The sequence below is a fragment of the Trachurus japonicus genome, chromosome 9 (assembly GCF_045865225.1).
Source record: "Trachurus japonicus isolate A0001 chromosome 9, Traja_1.0".
Taxonomy (NCBI): Eukaryota; Metazoa; Chordata; class Actinopteri; order Carangiformes; family Carangidae; genus Trachurus; species Trachurus japonicus.
In genome coordinates this window covers 24,757,184-24,777,382 of record NC_140915.1, presented here as the reverse complement: position 1 = coordinate 24,777,382, position 20,199 = coordinate 24,757,184, and the positions used below count along the sequence as shown (strand labels likewise).

Sequence of the window (20,199 nt, the reverse complement as noted above, 5' to 3'; positions counted from 1 at the left end):
GCAGATGACCTTTTCTTTTCCATCTTCACTGGTTAGGCTACGGGGCTGTGCAAGAAACGCCCTTCTCCAAAGTAAAAGCCCATCCAAGCAGCAGTCACTCGATGCTCACGACACGAGGAAGGCTGACAAGCGAGCGTGTCACAACAAGAAGGAACTTACAAAACTGTGTTTTTGCTTGATGGGCAATATGTCGAAGTTGTATTTTATTACACAACTGGCCTGAGAGGAAAGGGTATAAGGAAGGACCCAACTCCAGGTGTCTGCACAAGATGTAGCTGCACAATGGGAAATACGTTGACAGTTAAACGTGGATATCAGCCTGTGTGCAAACAGCTCTATGAATGTAGGCATCTGCTATTTCATTACGCGTCAAAGAAAGACGCAACTGAGCTTTTGCCTCGTGTCTCCGTTATCTTAGAAGGTCAAACCTTTTGTATAATTGTAAAGAAAATAACCACACCAACATACAATAATTTAATAGTGCTTTTATTTTGAAGACAAAACGGAAGCTTGTGTGGTCTGTATTGGTTTACAACCCGGAACCTGTGCAGTGATAAACGGGGTAGGCTTTACAGTGGCAGACAGTGGAAAAAAACTAAATTGTTAGGTTTCTGGTGATGTTTGGCGGCACAGCAAAAAGTGAGGCGATGGAGCAGTACGTCTCATAACTGAAAAACGAATTAGCTAAGTTTGTGATGTTTTGTTTCTATCGAGACGTTGAGTCTGAAGCAAATAGAGAGCTCATTGTTCATCGCCATAAACCTTTAATAGATGCCTTTGAGGCTTACACACGTATGGGATTGCCTACACGTGTGAATACACGTGTTCAAACATAGGTTAGGCCCTTTCTGCACATTGTTGTGCATTACAAGTGCAAACCAGTGTTGAGCTGCTAGACATGACCTGACCAATCATAGCCTACTCACCTGTCAAGTAGGCCTAGATGTCCTCATTGAGACAAACTGAACAATAGACAAGGTCCTGAGTTTCTAAAAGTGTAACCAGTGAAAATTAAAATGATGCTTTCATATTGCAGTGAATCACAAACGAGCAAGATTAGTGGGCATCTGAACCACTGATCACAGGTACATCACAGTAAACTGCACTTGGGTTGCACAGGGAAATCATTCAAAAAGAACATATAGGAAAAACTACCTGCATTTGACATTTGATTTTACTATCATTCAAGTGTGCACATTTTTAATTTATTTCTTGTCAATTAATAACACATTCAGAGCCAGAGAATGCTCATGGTAATTGTGAAAGTTGCTTGACAAGTTCTCATCCATCAACATGTAAAAACAATTCATTAATCAAACAGAAAATAGGCGATTTTACTAAGTGGTACTCAGGAAGGGCATGCTTTTACCAGAGTTAAATAATGATCAGTTTTACAGTAATATTCATTTGAACCTGGACATCAAACACATGTGATAGAGGATCATAGGATGGACATACAGGATTTTTTCCCCCATTTAATTAAAGCAGTAGGTCCTGACAAATAGTTTCTTTAAAAAAAAAAAAAACCCACAACGTGAGAAAAACCTTCAAAGAAAAAAAGTTTAGCTTGTTCCTTGGCTCCCAACCTCACTTCCCATCAAGTTGTATGTACTGGTAAATTCTGCTTCCACAGTGTGGTGTTTTTGATAACTCAGTCAAAACAGCAGCTGCTTCCTAAGATGTAGCCTACCCCAAGACCAAAATCATGTTATATTCTTTAAGTGTAAATGAATAGCAAAAAACTGACCAGTATATTCCATCAAAAGACAATCTACACACTAGACTAGATAGATAGATAGATAGATAGATAGATAGATAGATAGATAGATAGATAGATAGATAGATAGATAGATAGATAGATAGATAGATAGATAGATAGATAGATAGGGGAGAAATAGCAGAAAGTAGCACATATTAGACTATTTAATATTTTGTAGTATTATTCCTCCTGTACCTCCTATTATCTTATTATACATAGCTGAAATAGCCTATCAATAAGGTTGGCTACATAGCCTACAGTTAAACTGTGTGATGATTTAGGGGCTTTAGGTCATTTTAATATGGTATGTAGCTGTAGCAGCCCACATGTTACACATTGTCCATAAGACACAGCAGTCCAAGTGAAACTTGTGTTTGGACTGCTGTGTCTTATGGACTATCTACCGGTACTTCAGCATTTGTATTTGCAGTGCGGTCATTTTGACAGTAGATGGCGCTGCTGTCGTTGCCTGGCACTTTGGGGCCAAACCTCGGCTTTCTCCAGCTTCCAGGTGCTGCAGCTGAGCCCTTCCGCTCTCCGTACAGGAATGTGTAAACTGCATTACGTCAGTCACCCTGCCAGCGGCGAGAAAGCACCTCCGTCCAAGAGGAGTTAGTTTTCTGATTTTCTGAGGAGAATTACAGGCTTTGTGCGGCCCCCTTTTTTTCTGCCCCCCGTACCTACTCTCACTCAGAGCCCGGGGTTTGGGGTTCGTGGCCGGGAGGACTGGGACTTGGAAGCGGCGCATCAAGGCTCTGTCCTGCTTCAGTATGAGCTGTTTGTAAAAGTGTCTGAAACTCGACGTCACTGTCAGAAAGTAGATGGAGGAACCAGAAGGTGAGGACTATATCAGGTTGTAACTGCAGTCCGAGCAGAGGCTACATTGTTTCTGTTAAGCAGCGTGCTGTGGTGGTCTTGTGCTTTGAAGCGTTGAGTGGATACAATGTTTAAAGCCCCGTTTTTGTCGGTGCAACGTCGAACCGGTTGTTTACTGAGCGCTCCTCTGTTTCTACCACATTTTCATCCATTTTAGTTTCTCTGCTCCCCAGGTTTGACTAAACCCTCTTGTTTTTTTTGTTTTGTTTTTTTACTTTATGTATTTTGCAGGTACTGACCACTGTTACTGTGTGGGCTGTGGAGGCGAAATTCAAGACTCGTTTCATATGAAAGTCTTACAGGACATCTGGCACAACGCCTGCTTTCAGTAAGTGTCCTCTTTATGAATTAATGACGCCTGTAAGGAGCCCGTGTACCCCCAGGTTTGTCTGCGAAGTGACGGCTTTGTTGTCAGAGAGAGGAGAGGAGAGGACAGTTTGCATTTACATGGATACAATTGTTTTGGGTTTTCTTTTTCTGCTCATGGTCAATACACTGGCTGCTTTCCATTTGAATGTACTTAGAAATGGCCTTGTGGATAATCCCAGAAGCTTCTGTCTTGTAGCCTAAACATGGGCCTACATACCCCCCCCTCCCACCATTCAGCATTGTGTTTGAGCAACTGAGAACAAAACGCCCCAGTCCAGGTTGTCATTCCTGCTACTGTCACTGCTGACAGACCTGTGCATGGGGATGGGTCTGAGCTCTTGGATATAGATTGGTCAGTGAAATGCTCCTGGAGGACTTTGACTCTCTGTGTGTTGGGGCTTAATGATTGCCACACTGAAACTGATGGGAGCTCTGTGGTTTTCACAGGTCACTGCCCCATAGCGAGATATCTCTGCATGGGGCAGTGAACCTGTGGTTGGATGCCAACACACTGTATGTGCCAAAATTATATAACACTCATTGGGGTTTTCCCTTTGTTAGCTGTAACAATCCCTTCTTGCTATGTATGATGAGATGACTCAGATTATTCTTTTACAAAAGCTGATAACCCTTCTCAATCAAACTGTTCCTGGTCAAAACTGTTGAAAGGTTTTGGACCAATGTGACTGCTGTCTCACAGCTGCATTTTTAATGAGAGAAGTATGTTTACAATAGTCACTGCGCCTAATCAGACTCTAACATTATGAAGCAGATGAGTAAGAACGGGTGCCTGAATCAGTGAGTGTAGCTGACTGGAGCACAGGCCACATGTTGTATATCCAAAAATCCTTTGGTTTTTATGACTGGAGTCTGGCTCTGCAGGGCTTCTGATGTATCCAGAAAGACTTGAGAATAGAAGAGATTTAATGCTGACTGTGTTGCCTGTCTCTGACGACTGAACGGTTTGGAGCCAGTATCTAGCTGTGTCCTTACATAACCTGGGATCCTAATTCTGTCCAAACACTGACTCTTCAATAACACATACAGCTCCCTCTATCATCTCAGAGGCAACGTTCTTGACATAGTTGTGTTACTCACCATTGATCCTCTCCCTTCCTTTGTTCTTTTATGCTCCCTCACATTTTTGGCACCCTTCTTCACAGCAGCATCTTTGTCAGAAATGTCTTCAGTTAGACTCTCTAAAAAACATGGCAGACAAGATTTGAGACACTTCTTCTACTGCTGCAATGTGATACTAATCGCTGTTTGTTTTTTTTTTGTTTTTTTTGCAAGACAGTTGTTTTCTATCATTGGGAATAGCCGAGCAGAAAAAAAAGGCCACCCCCCGTGGTGCTCTTATTGTGTATTGTCCACATGCTGCCACTCTGCCCTCCTTGTACCTCCACCTTGTTTGGCATTCTTACAAGCTGAGGTCATACTTGTTCCAGTAAACCTGGCAGTGTTATTCAGGCCTATAGGTAACGGCACGTTCGCCTCTGCTGCGTTCTGCATTCCTAGACGGCGATTCAGAGGTGTGGGTCCGCGTCAGACATTGACTGCAGAATCTTGTTTCTTTTATTCCCAAACAAAGCTCAATATTTCCTGTCTTGTGTTTCTCTGGAAGTGTATAGAGCTCTTGATGTCGTCAGCAAACTTGGCTTAAAAGTTAAATGACGCAGCCTTTAATATGAAACAGTGACGTACATTTTGAGAGACTTGGTGTTATCCTTCCTACTTTTTGATGATACCTCTTACAACCTCTGTATTCTATCTAGACCATAATGTATACACTTGATCAACTGATTAGTTACTGATAGGATAGGAAGTTGACTATTTGGATAAATGGTTAATAATGGCAGTCATTTTTTCAAGCAAAAATCTCAAAGATTCTTTGGTTCCAGCTTTTCAAATGGACATATTGTATTGGACTTACATGTGATAATAAACTGAATTGTCCTTGGGGTTAAAGTTAGCAATTTGTTAACGTTCAATTGGGCTGTAGCCTTTTGTAAAGGGCATTTCTACTTCTTTTTGACATTTTAAAGATTAGGTAATCAATCATCAAAAAATAATAAGCCATTCCATAATGAAAGTAATTGAATTCTGTGTCTTGTCAAAAGTCAACAGAACTTTTTCACATATTGATTGAAATCAAAGGCAAATATAAGCATGTCATCCAAAACAAATTACATTAACTACAGACCATCCCATATGAATGAAGAAACAATTGTCACTCCCCACTTTTTGGAAAGAGGTTGTTATAGAGAACTGTGGAAACACAATAGTCAAATACTCTGACTGATATTAGGAGTTTAAATGAGACACTCCCTCTGAAGGTCCTCACTCAGGCCTGTTAGGATTGGCCCCTCTCCTAACTTTCTCTACTTCTCCAACAAAAGAATACACTCCTACAGGAATGTGGATTTAAGGAAATGAGTAATGTTTACTTTGTAGTGTTTGTCCAGGCAGCTCCATTGCATTGTTCATTGAAGAACCACCTGAGTTTAGCGTGCCCGCCCCCCATTCACTAGCACAGGGAAGTCAGGTGTTTTTATAAGCACCCCTACAACACTTTATCTTGACAATTTGAAGGGACTTCATAATGCACAGTGATTATAGTTTTATCAGCTGGTTTTGTCTTGGAATGCTTTGTGTTCAGAACAAGGCAGGTGAGGTGGAAGTTTTTGGTTTTGATGCCACACCTGGTCTGATACTGAAAGTCATACATATGCAGAATACAAGTCTTGCTTTCACTTGTGCTCTGGCATTTATCTGATTGGACCAAATGTGTGAACTGCACCAGACAATAGCGATAGTGATACTGACCTTACCTGTGTGTATTTGTGTGTGTGTGAGCTTGGAAAATACTGGGTTTTCAAGCTGATACCAACATCACAATTTGATTTGAAATTTGAAAAGTCTCTTAAATGTTTTCAGTAAGACATTAAACAATTCAACTTTTTTAAAATAAAGATTGGTATCTCTGTGTGTAATGGCCGACAAACCCAACATGAAGATGAATGTTACATCCAGCTGCAGACACAGTACAATCTACATAATACAAGGTACTATAGGTCTGTACCTTGTGGGACACCTTTTTCAATTCAAACAAACTCTGATTTAGCACAATTAGCACCTACCTTTTGCTACACACTGCCACCTGTTCATGACATGAATTATGCACAACCCCATCAACACAATACGTTGTGAAATGCACAGAATGCGTTTGAGCATTTTAAACGGCAGCAGCAACCCAGCTGTACTTCTATTTTAAACCAAACTTGTATCTGCTTAATATATGCCATTATGCCATACAAGACTAGTATTTTAACAAAGCATGACAATTCATAGCAGGAGCCTATAATTGTTTAGCAAAGCTGTTTCACTGCCTTTATGTAACAGAGTCACATGGGCAGACTCCCAGACCATGAAAATGGTACCATGTTAAACAGAAAGTTATGAAGCTTTATAGAATTGCGTTTGCAAGCTTAAAAGTAAGAATGAATGTTGTCCTGCCCAGATAAATATTTAAAATCTAAGGCAAAAGGCTCTGCCAGAGGAAAAGGGATGTTGCATAAAACAAGGCCTTGGCATCACCTAGGGGTAATAGCAGTAGGCCTACGTTTATCCAAAAGGCCAAGTTGCCAGCAGCTAGAAATGGGGAGGAAATGGGAGTGATGGGTTCCAGTTAAGAAAATGTGCATGCCTTTAGGAATTTTGATGGATTTGAAAATACATTGGAAATTAAAAGCAAATAATGATTAGCCTCGACATTCCTTATTGCTATTATACATCTGTTTTTAGGTGCCTAAAAAGTAAACAATTAAGCAGGCCTGGCACTACACGAGATTTCAACCCAGAACAGGGTACTTGACCTATTCCGCACCCTATGTTTTTGCAAGGGTGTCTGCTTATCAACTACCCAGTTAAAAGTCTTACAAATGTGGTCAAGAGTTAAATCCACTTTGAGAATTTTAGCTGAAACATGAATATATCTTTTACACACACTGGGTTTATCAGATGTGTGGCCTACACAGCAGCACAGCTACCATTACTAATGCAATCTTTACCGTAGCAAACTGTCAGCTCTGTTTCCCCTAACCATGTCACAGTGTGATGAATCAGGCTAGAGTCATTGCATGTACCTTGTGTTCATTGTTAATATTTGTAGCTGTTGTCTAATATAAACAGGCTGTGTTTTTTTTCACTGTATTTGTCACAAAGCTATCAAGACCAAAATGGCACCTTTGCCTCAGACCCAATGCTTCCCCCACTCTCCACTTTTCTCTCCGTAAGAGGCACAAACATGGTCTTCTCTCTATTAGAGAACTATTATAGAACAGAACTTAATGACCTTAAGTACTGCCAGAAACTTTGAAACATCTGTCAAGTCAATAAGCCTGTGTGATGTGTGAAGCTCAGCTGAAGGCCACTGCAAGCACTGCACCAAATCATGAAAAACTGGTTGCTCAGACAGAGCTCCTCATCACCTCAGAGAAAAATGTGAGTGGGTAAAAGCATCAGCACAGACTCCCAGACTTGTTGGAGAAGATCACATCCCTGCTTTAGAAAAATATGTTGATCAGGAAGTCTGAAGTGTCAGTTTAGAATTTGTTATTGTAGTCATTCCTGAACCCAACCTGCATATTACACATGAATCCTGTGAATATTTACACTCCTATTCAGTGGGAAAACAACATCTAAACAGTAGTTGCTTTTTCCCCCCTCTTTTCTTTCTTATCTTTTTTTTAAAATTCATGTGCCTCTAAGTCTGAAGTCTCTTTTAGCATCTTTGCTCAAACGACTTGAAAACCAAGGTGAAAGGTGAGCAGTTGAGGTATTTGCAAAGTCAGAATGGCAGACTACGGCATTAAAAACAAAAAGGATTTCAGTCACCTAATCTGAGATAGTGGCTCATCACTGATTGCATTCTGGTAGTCCAACCTGCTGCCACCATTTTGCATAACCAGTGCAGCTTGTTCGAGGAGCAGTCGTAGCCTGCAGGTGCTTCCCAGTCTGCTGGCAACTTCAGCATTCCTCACTCTGAACATTTTGTCCTGAGGTTGCTGCCATAAATGTCCCTTTAATTTGCCAAGTATCTTCTCAGGTGACAGCTTGGTATTATTGAAACTGCAATAAAAAGGAATTAAGTATGATAAATGCTTAATATTTAACTATTTGTAGTGTTGCTATGTGAGACATTTCGGGAGGAGAATTATCAGGAAGACGGTTGACTCAAGCTCCTGAATTAGCTTTGTGGTTTGAACCTTTGACAGCAAGGCTAATGGGATAGCTAGTTACTATTTGCAATGACCTAGATAAGAAAACGCACAATGAGAAGTTTGTTGAGTATCTGTAAGCAAAAAAACTGCACAACAACCAGATGATGAACAAGGACTTTGCCCCTATTGGTATTTTTTTTAGCCTGTTTTAACAGACTTTAACTTGTGAACTTGTGAAGTCGAGCTCAGGTTTTTCTTAAACAACTGGATCCTATTAAGGTGCTGAAAACTGGCTACAGGTATTTGGCTGCATTATTGGTGGTGTGCTGAAGCAAATAACCAAATGTCCCTTGTGGCCACCGTCTGCAAAGGCCTGGCAGATAACGGCACAACTATTTGTGTCGTCTATTGTTTAAAAAAAAATACTGTGCACAAACAACAGCATGCATGCAAGACCTGGCACATCTGACTGAGCGAGGCATTTACTGCGCTCTGCACCTTGTTAACTACAGAGAAAAGTACACGTTGTCATCATCAGGAACATGCCCCCAGCTAATGTTCCTACCCAATCCAACCTCAGAGCTGAAAATTGATAGGCTTGTTTTCCGTCAGTATGACTGATGTTTTCTACAGGGTCTCTCTTTGAACACCTTAATGCCATTCAAAGGAATGTCATGAATAATGCGAAGTTCACCTGGTTTGGGTGATGGTTCAAATATTGAATTCTTACCTACTTCAAAAGTGCTCCAGAATTTTTTCTCAGTGTTTGTGTATCTCTCTTAATAAATTGCTAAAAAAAGAAAATAAAAAAAAGGTTTTGTTGGATTGATAAACATCAAAAGCATTTCCGATACTAAAGGTTAATCTTAACAATTCTATCACCCACATACTTTTTGAAATACTACAGCAGGCTTTTGAATGTCTCCTCCATCTCTTTCTTCTTCTTTGTTAATGTAGTCTGTTCTATAAAAAACTTGACCCAAGACTATTTTTACCCCTCACAGGTGTTCTGTTTGCTGTGACCACCTGACGAACTGGTACTATGAGAAAGATGGCAAGCTGTACTGTCGCAAACACTACTGGGAGAAGTTTGGAGAGCTCTGCCACGGCTGCTCTCTGCTCATGACCGGACCGGCCATGGTACGTCTGCTGCTCTAACCTTTAGCCTTTTTTTTTTTTTTTTTTGGTGTAGGTCTTTCCCTCAAGTGATAAGAAATATAGCTGATGGATGGAAGGATTATGAAGCAGTCTTGCATACTCTAACATTGCATTTTTCTGGTGTATGACGAACAGGCTCTCAGTGTGGCTATATTATTTTAGACTTGCTAGTGTGCGAATGTGCATTGTGATGTGATTGCCAGACTTGCAGGGTCTGCTTTGCCATGAATCATATAAGAACAACTGCCAACAATTTCCCCCTCTACTTAAATAATACCAGAGTGCCCACAGAGCGTGTCAGTGCTCTCTGTGTACCCCATTCTCCCCACTGCTCCAGATTAACACGAACATGCATTAAAAGGCATTGGGCCTGTTTTGTGGCAATTACAGACAAGTGATACTTTCATAGGCCGCTGCTTGAAATAGCAAACCGGACCCCTAGACCTCACATGTGAATTAGCCCCCCCCCGACCCCTTCTTGAGGCCCCTTTCTGTTCTCTGTACTGAAGTTCTCCACAGTTCACTTCCTCAAGTCCGCAGAGGATCTAGTGGGAAGATGCTTGAAGATGAGTTTCTGGAGCCTGTCATGCTGAGCCCTCTGTGGTGGTGGCTTTATCCACAGTCTACCACTAAATGTATGCTGTTCTGGTGGGCTCGCAGACATCAAGTATCCTATCATAAAGACATTTGATGTTACTTTTTTTAAAGCCCAAAATGACACATTTTTGCCTTGATGCATTAAAAGCTTATAACAAAAAAGAAAAATCAATAATATACCTAATGCTGTTGTGAGTTTGCTGCTACAGTAACTGACCTCAGTGAGCTGGATTCAGTCGGATGTAGAGGGTGGTGAACCACAACTTACGTATGTTTTTTTACTAACTAGGAACCAAAACTAAAAGTAAAATCTGGCAACAGAGAAACACCTCACGTCAGACAGCTTTGATTTAGCATCTACAAGTTGAAACATGATATTCAGGTGGAGACAGCGCTCACTGGTCACAACCCGGGGTCACTCGTCCAACATGGAGCCAGACTGAAGTTTTTCTTTTTGCCACCAAGCAACACACATAATGGACTCCTTTATTTAGTATTGGCGTCCAGCTTCATCAGCCAGTGGAGCCAAGTGTTTTTGGCAGAGCAGAATTGGCATTGCAGCCTCTCGGCCAGAAAGAGAATCATTGTGGTTCATCAGCAGAGGAGGGTCATGCAGAGCTGCTGCTGCTTGTTAGGCATTCAAGTCCAGAACAGTATTGTTTTTGTCCCAGTTCTAATCATTTGTTAGTTTATTGATTCATTGGAGATGGTTGTTATATTTTAAGAAAGTTTTTGTCGACCATCTTTTTTTATAATCTCATTTTGTCGTCCAGTAGTTCCCCGCTTTGATCTTGTTTTTACGGCTCTGTCTCGCTCTTAAAGCCCGAGGCAGGTTGTGACTGCGGTCAGTGTTGGTGGGACTGTTCTTGGCTTGAAGGCAGGGAGTTGCAGACACACTCCTGAGATGTCACAACAATTTGGCTGACTTCACTTTAATCCCTCTGCAGCAGCAGCAGCAGGGAACCCTTTCCCAGCACTGACTCACTCACTCACCAGGTGTGGTAACTGTGGGAAAAAGTCCAACTCGACAGACACATTACTTAACAGTGATTCTGTTGCTGGGAAATGGAAATGGAAATGGTGGTGAAACAGATTCTAATACAGTGCATAATTATTACATTTTTTGGGACAAATCTTAACCTTTGTGGACATTGCAGTTCCTAGTGAAATAAAAAAGTTCATCACTGGATTCATTGTATGATCACAATGTAATCAAAAACACAATATGGCCAAGATGAAGAGAAAAAGGTGTTCATCAGCACCATAAGTGTTGTGTTGCTATAGAGACGTTCCTGCCAACAAATCATATTCTCACGTTATGAAGGGACATGTCTGTGGTGGTAGAGCAGGTTGGCAGCTGATCCTCTCGGTTGGCAAAAAATAGCATACTCTAGATTAGTGTAATGTATCAACTCTTTATGGAATTAGGAAACGGCATCCTGATGTTTCCCTGTCTCTCTTTATCTCATTACACGACATAATTACATGTAGATTTTCCACTGGGCTGCATTTGAAAGTCTCAATTTCCTGAATCTTGAGTTTCATAAGAGAATCTGAAATCCGCATGCTTCATGCTCGGCTATGTGCACAATTAGATCACCTGCTCACCGCGGGCTGGGCGGGCACATTATCTCATCTTGCATGCGAGAGTGTGAGAAGCTTCAAGAGCCGGATGATATGGGAGTGTGACATAGATTGCAGAAAGGGAAATTGGTCAGTGATGTGTAGGCAATGAGAGAGCAGGCACATGATAGACTGTTGAAAGCGAGAACGTCGTCACGTCAGCGAGACGAGCGGCTCAGACCTGAGGAGGGAGGTGACATCATAGCAGATTCCAGACAGGCTGAGAGTGAAGCAGGTGTTGCGGCCGCGTCACCGCCCAATGGTGAGAGAGGAGGGCTGAAGACAACACGCAGTGCAACACACTTCATCTCTGACAACAGGCGCAGCGTGACAGCAGCTACTCTGTCAGTGTATGATTTCTTTATGCTTTGCACTGTGAAGATAAGCTGCTTGGTTTTGTGGTCCCAGGTGGCCGGAGAGCACAAGTACCACCCCGAGTGCTTTGTGTGTCTGAGCTGCAAGGTGGTGATTGAGGACAGGGATACCTACGCCTTGGTGGAGCGTTCGAAACTCTACTGGTAAGTCTCCTGCACATGTGTAGTTTTCAGTTAATATGAGTTTATTTTTCAATTATTGATTTTGAAGAGTAGCAGGCAGCAATGTCCTTGAGCTTCTGTTGAACCGTAAATGTTATTAGTCATTAGTTAGTCATCATTCCACAACTTGTTGAATTTCTATCTTTTTTTAGGCAGTAACCTCACAACAAGCTCATGTCCCTACATGTAATGCTTGACCTGCTCTCCCTGTTGTTTGCAGTGGAAAGTGCTACAAGCAAGTGGTCCTCACACCCATGTTGGAAAAGCGTTCGCACGACTCGGTGCTCGACTCCCTGCCCCACACTGTGACCCTGATCTCGATGCCCTCTGCGGCCAACGGCAAGAGGGGCTTCTCAGTCTCCGTGCTGAGGGACGTCAACGGCTCAGCAAGCGTTCAAGTCAAAGAGTAAGTAGCACCTAATGTCAGTGGTTGTTTCACTGCCCTGTGGAGACAGCATGAGTAATGCTTTATGTAACTTTGATTATAGGTTTGCTGGTGTGTGTGTGTGTTAGTGTGCCACTGTGGGAAAAGATAGCTATTGGTAGATGTAAACGTGTTTTAGTCAGTCCTGGTTCACTGACTGACCAGTGGACAGACCCTGTTAGTCCTTAATCTCCTGATATTAATTAGGACACTTCCTTCTGCAGTGCTAATACTCACATATTGGTGTTGGTTCTGGGTTGTTCCAGGGTCAGAGGGATGCTTATTAGTCCAGAGGTGCGAAATGCCATCCACGTCGGAGACAGGATCCTGGAGATCAATGGCCTTCCAGTTGGGACATTAATGGAGGAGGAGGTAGGTTTATATATTTCACACATCTCTGAGTCTCAGCAGAGATGCATGATCTGAAATTCAATGACTCTCCTCATTAACCTTATAAGCTATTGCTAACCTGCGGACTTTGCTGAAGTTGCTACAACTAAAGAAGCTAGCGGTCGGCAAACTTGCTTACTCTGTGTCACGGTGTGTGAGACCATGGGTTAAAACTAACGCCGGAATATTCCTGTAAGGGCTAGTTAATTCCCTGAGTGCAATTTGCAAAGGTATGTTGATATTATATAACATGTGATTTTTGGCATGCCTTGCATTCCTCCATCATTTATACATACTTCAGCTGGGAGAATACGGTATGTGGAATAACTCGCAGTCATTCCCACAACCTCACCCTCACAGTCTCACTTACATTCCAGTACAGTCGTCACTCACTGCTTAAATTTTTTGTATGCCTCCACATTGGCGACAGTCTTTGCCAGAGGCATGATGTTTTCATGTTGCGCACAGAACCCTATGGCTGTGTCTCCTTCTCATGGATGTGGACACACTATCTCAGAGACACCTTGAGGACATTTCCTCAGACTTTCACTTTGACAGAGGATGAACTGATCAAACGCCAAGGTCACAGTGAAAGACTGTAGCTTTATTCTCATTGGTTAATTTGTAGCTGTGCTCTGATTGGTTGGTTTGTAGCTTTATGTTGATTAGTTGGGTTGTAGCCTTATTCTTGTTGGTTGATTCACAGCCATATACAGGATCTTGTGATCTCAGTAACGCCTTGAGGTCATTCGTTAAATTTGGTGAAACATTCACTTGAACTCAAGGATGAACTGATGACTAAATATTAGTTTCACCCATGACTATTTTTTTTTAGCTCTAATTTAAGAATTCTCACAGCAATAATGATGTTTCACAAAAGTCTTTACTGTTTTATATAGATAGATAGATAAACAGGAATGTTACCCATAAATCTCATTGTTTATCTAGGTGGACGATCTCATCCACCGCACCAGTCAGACGCTGCAGCTGCTCATAGAGTATGACCCGGTCAGGCAGCGCTTGGACCGGCTCAGACTGGGGTCACCCAGAAACCGGTTGGGAGTCCCAGCCACTTCCCGCATGCGTCTGTCCTCACCGTCCGACGCAGTCCTCGAGAGAACGGACGTGGTCGACGACGGCACGCTCAAAAGGAGGTCTTTGAGGTATGTCGGGTCAAAAATAAAGTCTCAAAAACGTAAACATAGTGTTACTCAGTGTTAGTCAATAATGGACAAGAGACGAGTGTATTAAGTCGTCCTCTCTCTACCGCAGACGGAGTAACAGCATATGTAAGTCACCAGGGCCAAATTCTCCCAAAGAGACGCTCTTCACAACACGAGACATTGGGCGCTCTGAATCCCTGAGATCCTCCAGTAGCTGCTCTCATCGCATCTTCCGGCCATGTGACCTCATCCACGGAGAGATCTTAGGAAAAGGCTTCTTCGGACAGGCCATCAAGGTCAGTCTCCCGCTCCCATCGGTTCCTCGCCATGTATTTTACTCCTACTTTCCAGGACCTTTTTTTTTTTTCTTCTGGAAATGAGCCTAAATACATATGTGCTTTTGTCCCACGGACAGGTGACTCACAAAGCCACAGGAGAGGTGATGGTGATGAAGGAGCTGATCCGCTGTGATGAGGAGACCCAGAAAACTTTCCTGAAGGAGGTTAGTAATCTGCAGCAGGAGGCCTGCGCTTCCTCACAGACAAAACACAGTCCTGCGGCTCTGCATGAACCTGTGATTTATTATAGTCATAACTGAAAGCACGCCACATGCTCTAACAGTTACCTCCTTGTACCTTGTTGTTCTCTGTTTTTTTTTTCAGTCTTGTGAGAAAACATTTACCTGATTTTAATTGTAGTTAATGCTTTTTCTCATTAAATTTCACCTTTTAATAGAATCCGATGGGAGACTTGCACTCATCACTGTGAACCTCTGTGTTTTCTGTCACTCATCTAATCCTCAGGTTAAAGTAATGCGAAGTCTGGAGCATCCGCATGTTTTGAAGTTCATCGGTGTGCTATATAAGGACAAGAGGCTCAATTTGATAACTGAATTTATCGAGGGAGGCACCCTGAAGGATTTCATCAGAGACACAGTGAGTTAAATGACTTGATTCACTTAACTCTTTTACTCTCCTCTTCCACGACGGAGCACAAAAACCTTTCAGTGGCATCAGTAGGAGGTGTTTGCAGCTCAGAGTGGTGTGGGAGGTGGCTGACCTGAAGTAAACTCTGCTCTGATAGAGGGGCCGTGGGTTCTGTAGTGGGCTGGCTGGCATGTCAACTGGCCAAGACGTGGAATGGGAAAGGCTGTAGAAAGTACTCCCAGGTGAAATTTTAAAGAGCCGTGCTCCCCCTCCTCCCACAGCTCACTGTTTCTAAGGAGCAGTTCAACCCAGCACACACTGAGAGGGAGTGTTTTCTTTTGTCTCTAATTGTATTTAAAGTATGTGGGGAAGGGACAGTTTTGAATGTGCTTACTGATACTGTTGAATACTATTTCCTCATGTCTACACTGGTCTCACAATCATTCACTATTTTCCCCCATTTGGTTTCATGAATTCTGAGGAAGCTTCAGTTCATTTCTGTCATGTGTTTATGTTTTTCTTTTTACTCTGGACCAACAGGATCCATTTCCATGGGAGCAAAGGGTGAGCTTTGCTAAGAGCATCGCCTCTGGCATGGTGAGTTGGCAAAAACATCACCACGGATTTTAAGTGAAATCTTCAGCACAAATGTGTATGTGGAGTTCATTGTCAAAGAAACAGCAGGTGGTAAATGAAAATGTTAAATTGTAATACTACATTTAAGTTTGAATAAATTCATCTGAGAAGAGAAAATCACATTTGTGACTGATCTGCTCACGACTCAATAGATATGCAAAGCAAACTTTGTATTAAGGGCGTTCACAAACAAAGATAGTATCAACATGAGCGCAGGCATGGTGAAACATTTTAGATTGCGGTGCAGGGATGCGATACGATCTGGATTAAGGCTTAAAGATGGCATCAGACGTGGAAAATGTGGGCACAGTGCTGAAAAGTTTCACTGTGTTAAAGCACATTTTCTCGTGCCTGAGTCCGAGTTTTAGCCTGCTGAGCCTTTCCTCTTTGTTTCAGGCCTATCTTCACTCAATGAGCATCATACACAGAGACCTCAACTCTCACAACTGCCTGGTTAAACTGGTAAGTGACATGGCATCTTACCAACTGTTGCAGATGAGAAAATCCGAACAATAAGACGAAGGGGTGGGAATGATTTGTTGTACTAATGAACTGTGGAAAAGTATTTCCTTCCCCTGTGCTGAGCCAAGTCAGTTGTGTCTATTGGGCCTCAAGGAACTTTTTTTTATATAAGTGACTCATTTACCTCTTAGGGCATTCACTCAACTTGTACATCCCAGTTGTTAAAACCTGTTTATGTCAATTACACATTTTTAAACAGATGTTGCTCTTCACTTCAAACGAAGAGGGAACCATTAAAAACTGTCTTCTTTCAACAGGACAACACTGTGGTCGTTGCAGACTTTGGACTCTCTAGACTCATAGTAGAGGAGAAGGTGAAGCCTCCACCTGAAAAAGCCTCCACGAAGAAGAGAGTTTTCAGGCGAATTGACCGGAAGAAGCGCTACACAGTTGTGGGCAACCCGTACTGGATGGCTCCAGAAATGCTAAACGGTGAGCTGCTCACAAAACAATAAATGACCAGCTTGATTTACAGAGGATAATTCAGTCAGTGAGTGTGTTGACTTCATCTTTCACTTGGTGTTATTCCAGGTAAACGCTATGATGAGAAGGTGGACATTTTCTCCTTTGGAATCGTTCTTTGTGAGGTAGGAACGTGCTGATTTCACCCCGATTATCTGCTTTGATTTTCCTGCTTACACAGCTTGTGATTTCAGTGCTTCTTGGCAGTCGGTTCAAAAACCCATGGATGAGTGAGGTTGAATAAAACCTCTAAAAATAGTTGTGAAACAGCATCTGGTCACAGCTGTATTAGCACATTGTAACAACACAAACTTACCAAGCAAGTTTGAAGCCCAAACAGACCAAAGACATGTTACTCTGAGCTTTGTTTATTCACCCTGGTGTGTTTGTATCTAGTCATTGATTGACCCTCACTTCCTCCTCCCGTCAAATGATCCAGATCATCGGAAAAGTCTATGCGGACCCCGAGTGCCTGCCCAGGACGCTGGACTTTGGCCTGCATGTCGGCAAGTTTGTGGAGAAGTTCCTCCCTGAAGACAGCCCAGCAGCTTTCTTTCCACTGGCTGTGGCTTGCTGTGACCTCACACCAGACAACCGGTGAGCACCTGCTGTTGCTGTTACACTTGGTTTGTTATGATTTCTTTTTCAGACTGGATATCTGCTGATATAATAACCAAGAGAGATGTAACAGCTGTGTAGCAAACATTGAAAGACATGTGTTGTAATAAGAGTGTCATGTCTCACTCGTATGGCTACATCAGAAACATGTCCACACTCACTCTGAGACACAGTATCCTATCCTGCCAGTTTTTGTTTGTTTTTTTTAAACTCAAGGACCTGTAGAGGGAGAGAGGGGGAAAAACAACTACTTTCAGATGCCATCTCAACCTGCCGGCACAGGGACACGCCTCTGCGGCCTGATTGCTTCCTCATGTTTTCTCTCAGCCTTGTCAGTCTGGTTTTAACCTTAAACCCCTCTTGTGTGTCCTCTCTGCCCTCTTCCTCCCCCCTCAGACCACCTTTCCAGAAGCTGGAGGACTGGTTTGCAGCTCTGTCCCTCAACCAGGAGCTGGGGATCCCCCTCCCCGCCGAACTGGATGAACTGCATCAGAGTCTGAGTCAACGCCACTGGCCTAAAGACGGCTCCCCAACGCAGAGCACAGAGGAGCCACCGACACCAACAGCAGCCTCTCCAGATTCCCCCAGCATGACGGATGACGGCACCTAGGCCCCGTGCCTGCCCTGATTGATCCATCTGAACTGCTGCACTAATACTGTGGATGTGAAAAAGAGGAAAACTGTGTTGAACTCGAGCCATATTAGAACTGGATAACCTGAGGTAGCTGGACCACGGTATCCCCATGTGGGGCCTTAACTCTGAGAGCTTCACTCATTGCAATGTGAGTGGAAAGACACATTTCAAAAAGACCAAGTGTTAGTTTTTAATATTTTTTTTAAACCCTACTCAATTGTTTACTATGTAATAGAGAAAAAAAAGCAACTTTTCTCTGACCCTGTCCCTGTCACAGAGGATGAGCATCTTTATAAGGTGGGAAAACTTCAATGAGTCCAGATGTGACAGCTGTTTTGTTTTCCTGGCTCTGAAGTTGTTGTTTGCCTTGTGTGGAATGCACAGATCACTCCCTGCCCAGACGAGGACTCACTCCACTAGAGCAGCACAAAAAACAAAAGAGGCTCGAAAAGTTGAGCTGATTGACATGTCTGAGTAAACAGAGGGCAGGTCCTGAAGAAAACACCAGTGGAAGCAAAACAAACGCTGACCCAAATAGTTTCATCACTCTGAGATTTGGCACAAGGTGGCAAAGGAATGTTTATTTTTTGTCTAAGCACCACTGGTGTTATTTTTGACGAGACGGTTACAGGTATGGTTGTGTACTTTGTAGTCTAATGATTTTTAATTAATTATCATCTTAGAATGATGAATTAACACTATTTAGATTTTTTTCCATTTTGCTCAAAGTTTCTATCAAACGCCTGATGCCTGTTAGAAAAGACAGGGCAGTAGCTGTTCTGGAAAAGAAGGGCTCTCATTAATAATTGCCAGACATAACCATGCAAGAGTTGACCATTAAAAAGTTGCCTTGTACAGAACTGGATTTTTATTCTCAAGCAATGTATATAATATGTACATACTGTGCCTCTAATTGGACATCTGTTTTCTAATGGGACTTCTAGATTTGTAGATTTTTAGACATTTTGTCAATGATGGACGTTTTTACCTGTTTTGCTATCACCATGCAAGGTACTGACGACCAGCTGTAACCACTATTATTTATATCACCTTAGTGTCACAAATAAACCTTCAGAAAGTTTTTCTTTTTATTGTCTTTCTTCAACTTTGCACGTCAGGAAAACGGCTCTTCTGTTACAGTTTAGGAGCAAAGTCAAATCATCTATGGATCTCACTACTACAACCTTAATGCTGCAATGTATCGTAAATAGATATGAAAGGAAAATGAACCATAAACCCTAAATGATATAGATTTTAAAGGTACTGATTATTTGACAAATCAGAAATAGATAAAAACATGTTTGACTTTTGGTATTCTAAAAATAAACTAGACATAATGACAAAATATTTAACTAACATGTGAATTATTCATTAACTTACAGTCAATGAGCTCTACTTTTAGCACCTTAGAGTAGAGCTATTGTCAGTTGTGTCAAATTGATTCTGTCACAGGTTGATTTGTATCTGTAGCTTCACAGGCCACAATTTGTTTGTTTGTCCCGTACTTTTTTATTATCTTCACCTGCTTTCTCAGGTGACTCCAATGACTGAAACTATGTATTAATAACAACGGCCAACAGGGGGAGCTGCTGCTGCAAAAGTCCCACTGTGATCAGCCTTGTACAGACCAAACCTTAGACACTCCTGCTGTGTTATGTTGTCGTACTCTACCTCCGTCATTTTAAATACTCAGACTACACCACACCGTCATCTGTGTGTGTTTGATGTTTTATTTCCATCTCAGCGGTGAAAATCTGCATTCATACATTACAAATACAAGTACTAAAGTCAAATGCTGAAAAACAGTATTGTGAATGATGAAAAAAATCATCACAGCCAGCAAACAAACACTTGAAATAATGGAGCAGCCATAAACAAACATACCAGTGATGTGGATCCAGCACCAATCACAAAACAAGATGGCCAACAGGAGTGATGACTGATATATGCACTGGAAATATAGCGGGACGTAACAGTGGCTCATGTGCACCAACAAACTAAAATCCACTGTGTATGATGATGACCTCTGTTGTCAGGCAGGTATTTTCTAAACGTCTTCTTCAATGAGTATTTCTATTTGTTAAGATGCAAAAAGCGGCTCCTGAATACAAACATACAGCAGGTAGCCATGTACATGCATTCATGTTTTCGCAACACCAAAACTTTGGACTGTTTCTATCCTTCTCATTTCCTGTCTCTCTACCCTGAAGCATCGGGTGCCAATATCTGAATCTAATCTAGGCACCAGCCCTTCAAAACACACACACACTCACACACACACACT

The 20,199-nt window shown here is 42.2% G+C and overlaps 1 protein-coding gene across 1 annotated transcript; it reads left to right on the top strand.

Moving 5' to 3' along the window:
• Window positions 1–2,314: 2,314 nt before the first annotated feature.
• Window positions 2,315–18,997, top strand: limk2 (LIM domain kinase 2). The gene is made up of 16 exons (XM_085786831.1): window positions 2,315–2,596; window positions 2,867–2,963; window positions 9,231–9,366; window positions 12,013–12,122; window positions 12,361–12,546; window positions 12,831–12,936; window positions 13,903–14,117; window positions 14,227–14,413; window positions 14,533–14,619; window positions 14,921–15,052; window positions 15,584–15,640; window positions 16,076–16,141; window positions 16,459–16,633; window positions 16,733–16,788; window positions 17,103–17,260; window positions 17,678–18,997. The coding sequence occupies exons 1-16, from the start codon at window positions 2,581–2,583 to the stop codon at window positions 17,889–17,891; spliced, it is 1,998 nt and encodes a 665-aa protein (XP_085642957.1). The 5' UTR covers window positions 2,315–2,580; the 3' UTR covers window positions 17,892–18,997.
• The last annotated feature ends 1,202 nt before the right edge of the window (window positions 18,998–20,199 follow it).